We start from the raw sequence: 13,224 nt of genomic DNA on the forward strand, positions 1-13,224 counted from the left end.
ATGTCATAGATCAACATGGGGGTTTGGGAAATATCATTAGAAAAATATTCATTTTTATTAATGTCCACATAAATGGAGAGTTTCATCTCTGACCATTCATAAAGAAGTGAACAATAAGCATGAAATGTGACCATAAGCTAAATGAAACTCACATATGCAATAACAAAAATTTATTTGATTATTACCAACATTGTCAACTTCAAAATGGGCTAGACTGTTGGCTAGACAGTTTTTGTGCACACAGGAAAAAAACCCCAACAAAATCCACACTTTACATAACTATTAAAGAAGAAAGAAAAAAAGTTACCAGTAAGCTTAAATTAAAAAGATAAATAAAAGACAAAAAAAATCCAATAATAAATATTATAAACAGGTGACGGCTATATGTTCAGGACTACCGTCTATGCATTAAAAAATTCCTAACTTTTGAAAAAACTTTAATAATTAGGCAACAATATAATCATCACTTAGCACAATTATAGAGATCCACATCAAAATAATTTTACCCCTTTTCCAAAGGCAAGTTTTATCCACTTAAAAAGCAGTTATATTATCATCTCAAATACCTTGTTAATGTAAATTATGACTGAAAAAATGTATTTACAACAACCTCTGTTTTACAGATATAAATGCGCATATCACTTTGCTTGGCATTACACAAAAACAATTTTTATGTATAAACAGATTATTTTACAGTAAATACATCACTGAAGAGTTGTTTGAAAATGGTTCGTAGTAAGATAAAGCAATGCAGTTGTGGCTTCATTGGAAGGAATAAAAGTATTTTGTTCATAACCTTCCAAAGTCACTTCCACTGGCGTTCCGTTGGAAACAGACACAGGCACCGCGGTGTTAGTTCCTTCATGAGTAATATGAACAATTGTCTGTCCGTCTGCTGTCTGATGAAAGTCCTCCGGCTTGATAAGGATCTGAGTAGACTGGACTGTAGGGGGCAGTTGTGTCGCTTGGCTATGTATCACTTGCTGGACCTGCTGAGTAACCTCCTGTGTCTGATTATTTAAGGCGTCGTGTGTCCTCTGGTGTCTCAGCAAGGCGTACTTCGTGTTGAAGCGTTTTGGGCACTGACCGCATTCGAAGGCTCGCGGGTTTTTGTGTATGGTCTCCACGTGTTTTCGTTGGACTGATTTAGTCTTGAAGGAAGCTCCACATATCTCACAGAGAAATGAACGTATACTAGTGTGCATTGCCATGTGTTCTGCTAAGTGCGCCTGAGAAGAAAAAACAATAACATTTTAATTTCATCAAGGAATTCAAGGTCTACTAAAACTCAATATTGTACATTGACCACTCATACAGTCACCTAAAACAACACTGTCCAATGAGCAAATTTGTAGATTTTGACTCATCAGACTGAAAGAGACATCTCAATAGGACAACTGACCCTTTAAAGTGCCAAAAAGATGGTCAATAAGAATACAAGCAATATGGCAGTTTTCAGCAATTTTACAAGTTTTTATGTTATCTTGGAGAGCAATATTCCAGTTTTACGACATAAAAATTGTGTTGATTTTAGATTGAAATGTTAATATGGTCTCTTGTCAATGGTTATTATAAACCTACCCTTGAACGGAATGGTTTGTCACAGGTGGAGCATTTAAACCTGAAGATGCGAGATTTCTTTTCCATGTGGATCACTCGGTGTTGGCGCAGGGCATCCGCTCGCTTGAAAGAAGTCCCACACAAATCGCACAAAAATGGCCTTTGATTGGTATGGACGTCTTTAATATGTCGCAAATAGTGTTCCTTTTTCTTAGTACTGTAAGCACATTTCTCGCACTGGTACCTCATTATTATTTTGTCCGTGCCGTTTATGATGTCCGCGTGACAGGACAGATGGCGCTTAAACTGCATAATACTATGGGACGAGTACCCACAATCCTCTGTTGGACACAGAAATCTGTTGACCTTCTTCTTTCCCTCGTCATGCTCTTTATGCTTGTACTTGATATGGCGTTCTAATAATACAGGGTTGTCTGTCCTATACTTGCATTTAGCATTAGGGCAGCTTTTGCATTCTTTGCTGTGGGTGTTTATCTCGTGCTTTTTGAGGACACTGAGGCGTATTGTTTTGAAAGTACATTTTGTGCATGCATACAGCTTCTTGTAGACTTTATGGCAAGTCATGTGCTTGTCGAATTGAGCTTTCCTTTTAGTTTTAAATGAACACATTTTACACCAAAATTTGAAGGGTAAAGTATCCTCATACTCTTTGTTTTTTTCACCTGAAAAAATGTATTTGAAAAGTAATATGCACAAATGTTTATTAAATCAGGTTACTTTTGTAAATACTGAATAAATAATAGTTCAGACAACATACTTAAAATTTAATAACCAAAGGAAAACAAAACTTAAGCATCTGCCTCATTTTTGACGTTTAAAATAAAACTTAAATTTTTCAATATTAAAACTAGAGGATCAGAGAGGCGATACCGCCTCCGGATATTGTACCACCAGCTGGAGTAAGCCCATTCGTATGGACCCCCCACCCAAAAAAAGGGACTCCACCACCAGTCTTGTGCTTGACAAGCTCTATAAAATGCAATCAACAAGAATTCTCAAAATATGCAAAAAAAAAAAAAAAAAAAACTAAATATGGTACAATCAAAGTTCAGTTCATCGTAAAAAGTAGGTCAAGGGTCACAGTAAATTGCCTCTAATGACTTTCTATTCCAGGTCAATAGTAACTATGGACCTATCTCTGCCAGTTTTGGAGAGAAAACTTTCAAAAGGGAACAAAATTTGCAAAGTTCAATTCATGGTTAAAAGTAGGTCAAAGGTCAATTTCAAGGTCACATTTAGATTGCCAGTATATGACTTTCTACTCAAGTTCAATAGTAACCATGGACCTATCTCTGCCAGTTTTGGAGATAAAAGGGAACAAAATTTGCAAAGTTCAATTCATGGTTAAAAGTAGGTCAAAGGTCAATTTAAGGGTCACAGTAAATTGCCTCTAATGACTTTCTATTCAAATTCAATAGTAACTATGGGTGTATCTCTGCCAGTTTTGAAAATAAAAGCATAAAAAAAATTGCAAAGTTCAGTTTATGGTTAAAAGTAGGTCAAAGGTCAATTTTAAGGTCACAGTAAATTGCCTCGTATGACTTTCTATTCAAATTCAATAGTAACTATGGGCGTATCTCTGCCAGTTATGAAAATAAAAGCATTAAAAAGTTGCAAAGTTCAGTTTATGGTGTAAAGTAGGTCAAAGGTCAATTTCAATTTAGATTGCCAGTATATGACTTTCTATTCAAGTTCAATAGTAACTATGGACCTATCTCTGCCAGTTTTGGAGATAAAAAGGAACCAAAATTTGCAAAGTTCAATTCATGGTGAAAAGTAGGCCAAAGGTCAATTTCAAGGTCACATTTAAATTGCCAGTATGTGACTTCCTATTCAACTTTAATAGTAACTATAGACCTATCTCTGCCAGTTTTGGAGATATAAGGGACTAAATGTTATAATTTTCACAACCACAATGTACTTTTTGATACAGCATAACTCAAAAAATGTATGGAATACGAAAAAACGGACACCATCTGCAGTGTTAGGCTTTACATGCTCTACAAAATGCAAAAAAGAACGGGTCTCTAGCATTAATGGTTCCCGAATTATAGACAGTTTTCAGTTTCGGTATCTTATGGTTGCTACTCCCGTGAAAATGCACTGATTGACCCCGAATTCACGGAGATGAAAGATGACCCAAAGGGGAACACTTTCCAATAATATTATTGGTTAAGTCTGTGTAGTGTCTGAATAACAGCAAAAATAATTTTTTTTTTCGTAAAAAAATTCGTTTTTTTGAAAATTTTGGCCCATTTGACCTTGAAACAAAGGTCAAAGGTCAAATCCAAGGGCATATTTGAAATCTCCACATATGACTTTCGGTCAGTCGTCTGTAGAAATTTTTCCCATAATTCCTTCCGTAGGGTAGATAATTGGCATTGAATTTTCAAAAATTTTGACAAGGGTGCAATTCAACGAGTGTCACGCCAAGGTCAATGCACCGACTGAGACAAAAAAACTTGGGGGTTCAAGTTGAGGTTATATGTGACCTAAATCCAAGAGATGGAGACAGGGGTCCTTGCGGTCTAGGAGGAGAAGCGGTAACGGTGACTTGTATCCGGCGCCAGTACGCGGAGCCGGCGGAGCCAACGGAGCCAACGGAGCCGCAGGAGCCGGCGGAGCCGGACGAGACGGGTCGGGACTAAAACCATGAGTACCGCCAGCGTACACGCTGGTGGTACTAATAAAGTCCAAAATCCAATATAAAATCCTTAAAATTAAAAATATTTACATTTTACTGCATCTCTCTTTGACCGCCTGTGTTGTGTGGTGCCCTCCTCTGCATCACTGAGACAGGAGTCATCCGGGTCTTTGTTCTCCGTGTTATCATTGCTGAAATCTGGCTCTTCTTCTTCTCCTTCTTCATCATCATCATCATTGGAACTGTCTTCTGGCTTCACATCTCCTTCTTGATTGATATCCTCATCCCGTATATCAGAATTTGAAACAATAACTTTTGTTTCGTCAATGGTTCCATCGCCTTCCCACATGTCGCCATCATGTTCTATGATAACAGAAGGATTCGGTTCTTTCTTAGCACTGGTGATTTTCAAAGGTGTTTTAGTTTTTCTCCTACGTACTGGGGTTTTCACAACCAGATCTTCACTGTCATCATGGTCGGAGCTATTAAAATCATCAAAAAATTCAATGGCATCTTCTCTTGTTGTTGGTTTCACCTGACGTCCAGACCGCGTCACGGTGACAGGTTTCAGCAGTTCACACATCACTCCTCGGTCATTTTTCCCTTTATCATGCCCATTGACCAATCTTTGCAGGTCTCGACGGATTGATACCAAAGAGTCGAGGTCTGTAGAGATGGTGTACTTGTCATCAGTTTCATCCATTTGGAAATCACGAGTCTCTTGCAAGTGTTTGAGATGGACATCTATGGAGCCGGGAATCAGGGGCTGCAGCTGCTTGGAGATAGTGGCTGTGACACTTTCAAATATCTGGAACAAAAAGAAATTATAACATAGCTGACTTTACGTCCAAAATTCACATCTTTATAAGCAGACAAATTTTTCATCATAATACTAAATATGTGGGGTATAATTTCAGGTGACCAGTCTGACCAGGTCATTTACCTAACCAAGTGAAAGGTCTCAGGTTAAGACTTCAACGTCGGTCAGTTGCTAATGCAAGTTCCGGAATCCAGTATCCGAGTCATTCATGTTTTCAGTACTTAACCAGTACCATTCAGACAATGAATGAAAATCTACTAGAAAATCAGTTAAGTATTTTATCACCTGTGTTTGGCTGGAACCACCTTACCTTGGTCTCTTTCTTGGCACTGCCCAGTTTCCACAAATGCTCAAATGTATCCTGGAAATCAACAAGTTGTCCACCATAATTCTGTAACTCATCTTGGACTGAGACACTTGGCTTCACGTCTCTGTCGATGGGCACTTTTTTAGAGACCTGCCGTGCCACTTCAGGAGCTTCCTTCAAATTTTGCTGTGACTTTTTCTGTTGCTGGTTCGGGTTGGGAGGGGGTTGTAGTTTCTGAATCCCAGGTGCGCTTTTCTGATCCACTTCCTGTTCCTGTTGTGGTTTACTTTGCAGCTCTTGCTTTGGTGGCGGAGACAGACGCTGAGACAACTTCTGGACCTCGTCACGCGGCAGCACAGACACGTGGATTTGTTGGCCATTTGGCAGAGTCAACACCTGTTCTTCCATGCTTTCCGTTGCTGAGGCAACGCCCATTTCTACAGCGCTGGTTATATCACCTATGGTGAGACTCCCATGTTGGCCACCCAAGAAGCTCTCAGGGCCTTTGTTAACCCCTGTTTGACTGGTATCTCCCATATTGTACACCACACCCCCTGAATTTGCATAAAAAGAAGTGGTGTTGATCGAATTTCCACTTCCAGTTTGATTAATCGGGTTGACAGCAGTGACTGCCGGCGGTGGACTTTGTCCGAGAAGTGACCGCCCTGGGACGTATATAGTGACCCCTTGCTGCTCATAACACATCACACTCTGACCCATGGCAAGAGGGGAGGCACTGGTCACCACACTCATAGGGAGAGACTGAAGGGTTGAGGTGGTCTCTACAGAGGGCTGACCGGTACTCATTTGTTGGTCCATTCCTTGAATGGACCCAACTGGGCACGATGTATTTAGTATCGAGACTTGATCTAATTGGGAGGTGATCGACGGCTGCTGAACAAGTTCACTAGTTCCTGCTAAAGTTGTCATATTCATTTGATTGACAGCAGAATACTGTTGTTGAGACTGCTGCTGGGCATCTGCTGTAAGTTGTTGTAGGTGCTGTATTTGCTGCTGCTGCTGTTCAAGCTGAGATTGTTGTAAATGCTGCTGGATCTGTTGCTGTTGTTGCTGCTGAGCTCCCGTTGTCAGTTGCTGAAAATGTTGCACTTGCTGTTGCTGATTTTGCTGTGTCCCTGTTGTCAGCTGCTGTAACATATCTGGGGTGATGACAATTTGATCTTGCTGCTCTCCCTGCTGCTGCTGCTGCTGAATATTTACATGAGTTGTTGACTGATGTTGAGAAATGTGGTCTCCCTGCATACTGTGTTGTCCTATGCCTGATGAGGCATCAATTTCATTGACCTTTAACCCTGAGTTCATGTCACCGGCTTTTAACCCTGACGTCAAACTGCTGATGCCTGGTAATTCTGTGGTGTGCTGTATTGGAGAGGCTGAACCTGTGGGTGCCAATAAACTGTTGGTTTGGATGTGGGGCTCCCTAAGAACAAGAATGAAATAAAACATTTAGGCAAATAATTACAAAAGAAGTATTATTTCCCAATATGACTATCATACTGACTCTAAGATGTTCTACATCAGGTCCATTGCAAGCAATTTCAAAAGGGAGTTCAGGGGCGGATTTAGGCCATCTTCTGGGTCTTCCGGAAGATGGCAGATTTTCAAATTTACATTGACAGGTATCTATTTTTTCTGTCGGATGATGGTCAAAAATGGATGTTGGATCAACAAAGATAATGTGGAGGAATGTCAGAAAATATCTCTGGATCCGCCCCTGGGGTTCTTTTTCTGAAAAAGTGGACCTTTTACTATGAAACATTCATGTACCTAGTTGATAAATTTTTACCCAGAGGGGAGCTTTTCCAAGCAAAAAGGGGGCAAACTGATTTAGATTAGTGCTACATGATAGATCACTAGAGGCACAAATGCACCTGAGTACGTTTTCACTGAATAAATGACAGGTTTTAACAGAAGCAGAAGAGATACAAAGCCCTATCAGGGGTGGAGCAGACAAACTTGCATTTAAAATGAAATGAGCTCCATGTTCAAGGTTCATATTCACACATCATCCCTCTACCCTCCGTTTCTCATTTAAGAGAAAAATGATTTAGTGACGGCATACGTTAAATCTTACATTAAATGGAAAACCTTTAGATGTTACTTAGCAATAGTAGTAGTACCGAGTTTAACTTTCACAAAAATCTTGACATGCATTTCTTATGAAAATTATCAAGACTTACATCACTCAGTTTATTATCCAGTAATTTCAGGACGTGGAAATATCCCTTCAGAGGCTAAGAGTATGTAACAAGAAAGATTCCTCCTTGGAAGCTTTCTAAAAATGCAAACGTATTACAATTACAACCTGGGGCAAAGCCCTAAACAAAGTCGCCATCTTGAAGAAATAGTATTGCTAGCTTGCCATTGGTCAAAATATTTGAATGCTTTAGGCGAGATCGCCTGTCACCTCCGACACAATGCTGGCCCCGCAAAGAGTCGCATGCGGTGCACGGGCATTTCAGGTTATACGGCACTTCCGGCCTTTCTTGTTTAGCAAGTTTGAATCAAGAAGATTTGCACATAAGAGAAAAATGAGTTTATTTTTCAATTTTGGATCATTTGAAAATTTTGAAATAAATATTAGAAATAAATGTGTTCATTTACCTTTAATTTGATGTGTTATTTTAGATTAGATTAGATTAGCGTTGATTTCCGATTCAGGTTCCAACTGGATTTATCGGACTTTTCCTACAAAACTAACTTGTGACTTCTGATGATGTTGATTTAGGACCTATAATTGTCATATTTGAGTTCCTGGTCATCCCACCACTTGCCTAATCTGTTCTTAAAAGAGTTGAGGCTTTTTGCCCTGATAACTTGATCGGGTAGGCTATTCCATATTTTTGTTGTACGCACTGTGAAGCTGTATTTTCTCAAGTCTAATTGGCTCTTTGAAGGAATAGCTTGAAACAATTTCCTCTATTACCAGACCTATGTGAATGACTGGACCATAATTTGATGTTATATTTCATATCAGAGTGAAATTTTACTGCCTGTGGCCAGTTTTACATGCCCACCCCCCCTGCTGCATTTTAGTGCTTATTTTGGCCGACTGGCGGCAGCACCTTACGGTCATGTCATGTCACTGGCAGGCTATCCCACGCTCGGCTGTCACCTTGATTGGATAGTAAACGATTGTCGTAAAATAGCTAAATGATATAAAAACCGGGTGCATAAACTTGAAAACCACCTAGGACAACCTTAGACTGCCACATTCATCCAATACAATACAAAAATAAACTATAACAAGCGGTTAAAGCCTTCAAACCGAATGTCGTAAAGTCCCCATATACCTCCATAGAGACAATAAAATAGAGGAAGCTTGTGAAACAAAACTCAACCATTTTAAACATAATAATCGAAATAAAATACTGCCGGGCATCGGAGCGGCCTAAAACTTGGCACGCTTACCGCAAATACTGCAGGCTACATCACCCCGTCGCTCGTTTGTAAATTCCGTGCATGGCATATGCACAATCAAACCGTAAATCAAAATTCCACCTCTGATGTTTATTTCGGTCCACTCTAACCTCCAATTACGAAAAAGAAGCCATGCCATTGGGCAATACGACCTCTGCGGTTACGTCATTTCCTGAATTGTATTGGATTAATGTGGCAGTCCAAGGTGGTCCTAGGTGGTTTTCAAGTTTATGCACCGGGTTTTAATATCATTTAGCGATTTTACGACAACCGTTTACTATCCAATCAAGGTGACAGCCGAGCGTGCCGTCAGCGCTCGAGCTCTCTCGTCTCGAGGTGCAAACTGCAAACAGTGACTAAATGGCTTCTTGATATTTTAACATTTCTGTACAGCTGTAAATATTTTTGATTTTGTTGACAGAATTTTTATTTACCTTAATGATGAATTCAAATTGCGTTAACGGCACGTGCAGGCCCCCAATGTCCAGTCAGTATGCCCTCCCCCCTGCTGCATTTTAATAATAATAATAATAATAATAATAATAATAATAATAATAATAATAATAATAATAATAATTTATTGAGCACAAAGTAATGGTTTACATTTACAGGCTCTCTAACTAATACAAATATTACAAAGAATAATTTAAGTAATAAACTATGCTCATCCACGCAGTGATACACGCTTTTTACTTGCACTAATTTTTAGTGCTTATTTTGGCCGACCGGCGGCAGCACCTTACGGTCATGTCATGTCACTGGCATTAATGTACCCTGATTTTTTGATAATGTTTAGGCCTTGAGTTAAAGTATTCAAACCTGAAGTGTTGTGTTTGTTGAAGCATGGGAAATATTTTAAGAGAATTAAACGTTACAATGGAAGTGAATGGGATTTTTAATAGTGGTTTGTAACCGTCAACGCTCGAGGCTCTCTCGTCTCGAGGTGCAAACTGCAAACAGTGGCTAAATGGCTTCTTAATTAATATTTTAACATTTCTGTACAGCTGTAAAAATTTTTGATTTTGTTGACAGAATATTTATTTACCTTTATGATGAATTCAAATTGCATTAACGGCACGTGCAGGCCCCCAATGTCCAGTCAGTTTTACATGCCCTCCCCCCCTGCTGCATTTTAGTGCTTATTTTGGTCGACTGGCGGCAGCACCTTACGGTCATGTCAAGCCACTGGCAGGCTATCCCATTCCGCATATTTGCTGGTGTTTTTCGTGACAATCCCAAAAAGAAATTAGGGAAATGTAAGTGGTGAATTCGATTATTTGAAACATATAAACATAGCTCAATATATAAAAAGCGCCCAAATCTACTTATATGTTTAGCAAATATTTTGTGAGTAGTAACGGGCCCATCGTTCTACAGATATTTAAAATCTTCTATCAGCGTTTTGTGTTTTTATCAACTACATAAGGTAAACGGTAAACTGTAGTGGCGATTTCGGGGGGGGGGGGGGGGGGGGTCAAGACCGCTCTGACCTCCCCTTCGATTTAATTTAACAAAAAAAAAAAAAAAAAAAAAAAAAGAAAGAAAGAAAAACGTCTAGCTGAATCATAGTTCTAAACCGTAACAAATGACGCCATTTGCCCTCCAAGACGCCAATTTTTTTTCGGGGCCATCGAGCATGTCCCGAACCTGACACCAAGGAGCTAGATGATCGGTCTGCCTCACAATCCCTGGTTTGTCAATCCCTAAAAAACCGTACCCCCCCCCCCTTCAAAACATTCTGGATCCGCCCCAGAATTTTACAAGCCTTTTAAAACTTTTCAGTCACATTGTCTATGTCTACATCATACCTGTTAACACTGACAGTTTCATATTTCCTTGCGCACTTTACGTACGTCTCCCATCCGACACACCACACGTGCACAAACAAATAAATAAATAAATAAATAAATAAATAAATAAATAAATAAATAAATAGATGAAATAATAATGATGATAATAATAATAAATAAATAAAATAAAAAGTATAAATTAATAACCATGAAAAAATTTTTTCTTTTAATGCGGAAGGAAAATCAAATCAAATCAATATAATCAAATACCTCGACTACGTAGGCCTAATGATTAAGAAAAATCAAATCGCCAAGTAAATGATTTATCTAATTTCAAATCAAGTCTTTCAGTGTTTTACATACAACAATTGAACATTAATAATATGTTTTGTAAAGATATTCATTGGCTGTTCAGGGGCGGTCCGCGGATGTGAAGTCGCCCCCCCCCACCCTTTGCCAGGGGCCCGGAGCCCGCTAAAGTGCCCCGAATTTTTTTATTTTAGAGGACAAAGGTGCCATTTGGTACCGCTCAGAAATATGATTCAGCTAGTCAAAATTCTGATTTCAAGAGGAGACCATTAATGTGATTTTTTTCAGAGATCGAAGAGGGGGTCAGGACCCCCCTGACCCCCTCCCTAAATCCGCCACTGTGAAGGTATCACCACCGGGTTTATTGAACATTCGTGAACAGTTTCAGAAACAACCTTTCACCTAAAATGAGCTATACCTGTTGTTATTTGCATAACAACAAGTTGTTCATCGTAGTGCGAGCTGTCTTCCCGAATGCTCACTTGGCAGTTAGACAGAGTCGGGTGTAGACGCATATGGTATGTGTGGTGCAGTCAGAGGGTCGAGCTTTTAGAAGGCGTGGAAGGAAATACATGTTTGTGAGTATCACTTTTTCTTCATCAACCACAGCCATTAAATAATAAAGGCGCAGAAGTATAAGGAAAATATTTACGACAAATATTTATGACATGAATCCTTTTACTATATTTCCATTGTTACTTGCATGTCACTCAGAATGGTAGAAATTATTGCTTACAATGCATTGGGACTCCAAATATTCAGGATAAACGGCGTATTCATCCGACTTTTGATGATAACTTAAGTTTGCTTGAAATACTTTGCACTTTGTAACCCTCTGTTTGAACATTTTGTGTGCCCCGGCCTTGACAATTAATTTTGAATATTGTGACCTAATTTAAAATGGCGTGTTGGTTTAAATGTAAGTATTACCACTCAAATGAATTAATTGGATGATGCTTGTCACTGTTCTGAGCTTCTGATCCAAGGATTTCGAGTGCTCATTACACATTGATAAACAGATACATATCTTATATTTCACACAGCCTGCATGTCGTCTCCATTGTGCCGTGTGTTGTGTATCCATTACACGATTCACTGTATGAAAACTTATTATATATGTGCGATATATTTGTTTTAATTTTTGAAGAGAATTTGTAAATGATCTCTTTCTCTGAAATGCGTCAACATGTACTACAATACGTGTTATAACTTTTAATATCAAGAGGAATATGTTAACGGTCGTAGCAATTACCTCACCCACCCTGCAAATGAAATGGGCTGTGCTATCAATGTTACTTTTTTTAACAAGAGGCCTCAAATAGTTATATTATTAACTAATTCCAGATCATAATTTTGGTTTTGCGCTTGCTGAACCTGAACATTATGCAGACTAGTAAATAAACGTGCACGCCATTCCATTTATATGTGCCTTCTGCCCTCATGCATTATTAGAATGTAAAGAGCCTGTCTGTTTAGTTCAAAGTTGCAAACATCATTTTATCTTTTCAGGAGCTCAACGAGATTCTGCACAGCATCCGCCTGAAAGCAACATATGAAGTCAGCCTAAATTTGTTTCACACACAGGAACCCACGCTCCTTCGTACATCTATTATATGAAAACTCAATAAAAAAATTTTGCAACTTGGCGTTTTATTTTTCACTTAGTTATAAAATTATTATGATAAGGTTATAGTAGTAATCAATAGAAAGAGTTATTTTTAGTGTTTAACTTTGAGGACTTTCAAATTCAATCTGAACTGTAAATACGTACTGTCAATGTTTTTGTGGTTGACGGTTTTCTGTGGTACCTAAATTTTAAATAGTTGTAAAATAACCAATATTTTCTAGATAACCCCTCCAAGCTGTTTTAGCAAACTGAAATAAAATATCTTAAATGGTTTTCAACAGCCTACATTTAACTGTTTAGTTCAAATTTATATAAATTTACAATCCCGGTTTTTAAAAACACGAGATTTTTGTTCTTTAGCACATGGAACTAATTTATTTGGATATAACTTTTCCTAGATATTTTCTTATATAGGGAGGGTCCCATTTTGACGGGGTTTGGCCTTTGCTATCATGAATTGTTTTAATTTCGCGGCCTATTCTTAGTATAAATACTTAATTTGATATTTGAACGTAATACTGAAAAGATGGCATGATTCAAGTTATTGTTTTTGAATTGATACAGCTGAAATTGGCCAAAAAATTTAACTTTTGAGGGTAAAACAATTTCTACAGTTCCTGTTCTCTGAACCAAATTGGGAAAATTACAAGTCTCGCCCCACCTGCCACCCCTCTGATGCAATGGACTCGTCCCACCTGCCACCCC

General features: G+C 38.6%; 1 protein-coding gene across 1 annotated transcript; it reads right to left on the reverse strand.

Moving 5' to 3' along the window:
• Positions 1 to 22: 22 nt before the first annotated feature.
• LOC106178385 (uncharacterized) lies at positions 23 to 7,734 on the reverse strand. Its single transcript, XM_013561531.2, has 5 exons — positions 7,554 to 7,734; positions 5,356 to 6,793; positions 4,316 to 5,033; positions 1,582 to 2,243; positions 23 to 1,229 (listed from the first exon to the last, which is right to left on the reverse strand). Coding segments are annotated over exons 1-5 (3,345 nt in total). The 5' UTR covers positions 7,556 to 7,734; the 3' UTR covers positions 23 to 704.
• Between the last annotated feature and the right edge of the window lie 5,490 nt (positions 7,735 to 13,224).

This window comes from Lingula anatina, chromosome 5, assembly GCF_051362555.1.
Source record: "Lingula anatina isolate TDL-2025a chromosome 5, LinAna3.0, whole genome shotgun sequence".
NCBI lineage: Eukaryota > Metazoa > Brachiopoda > Lingulata > Lingulida > Lingulidae > Lingula > Lingula anatina.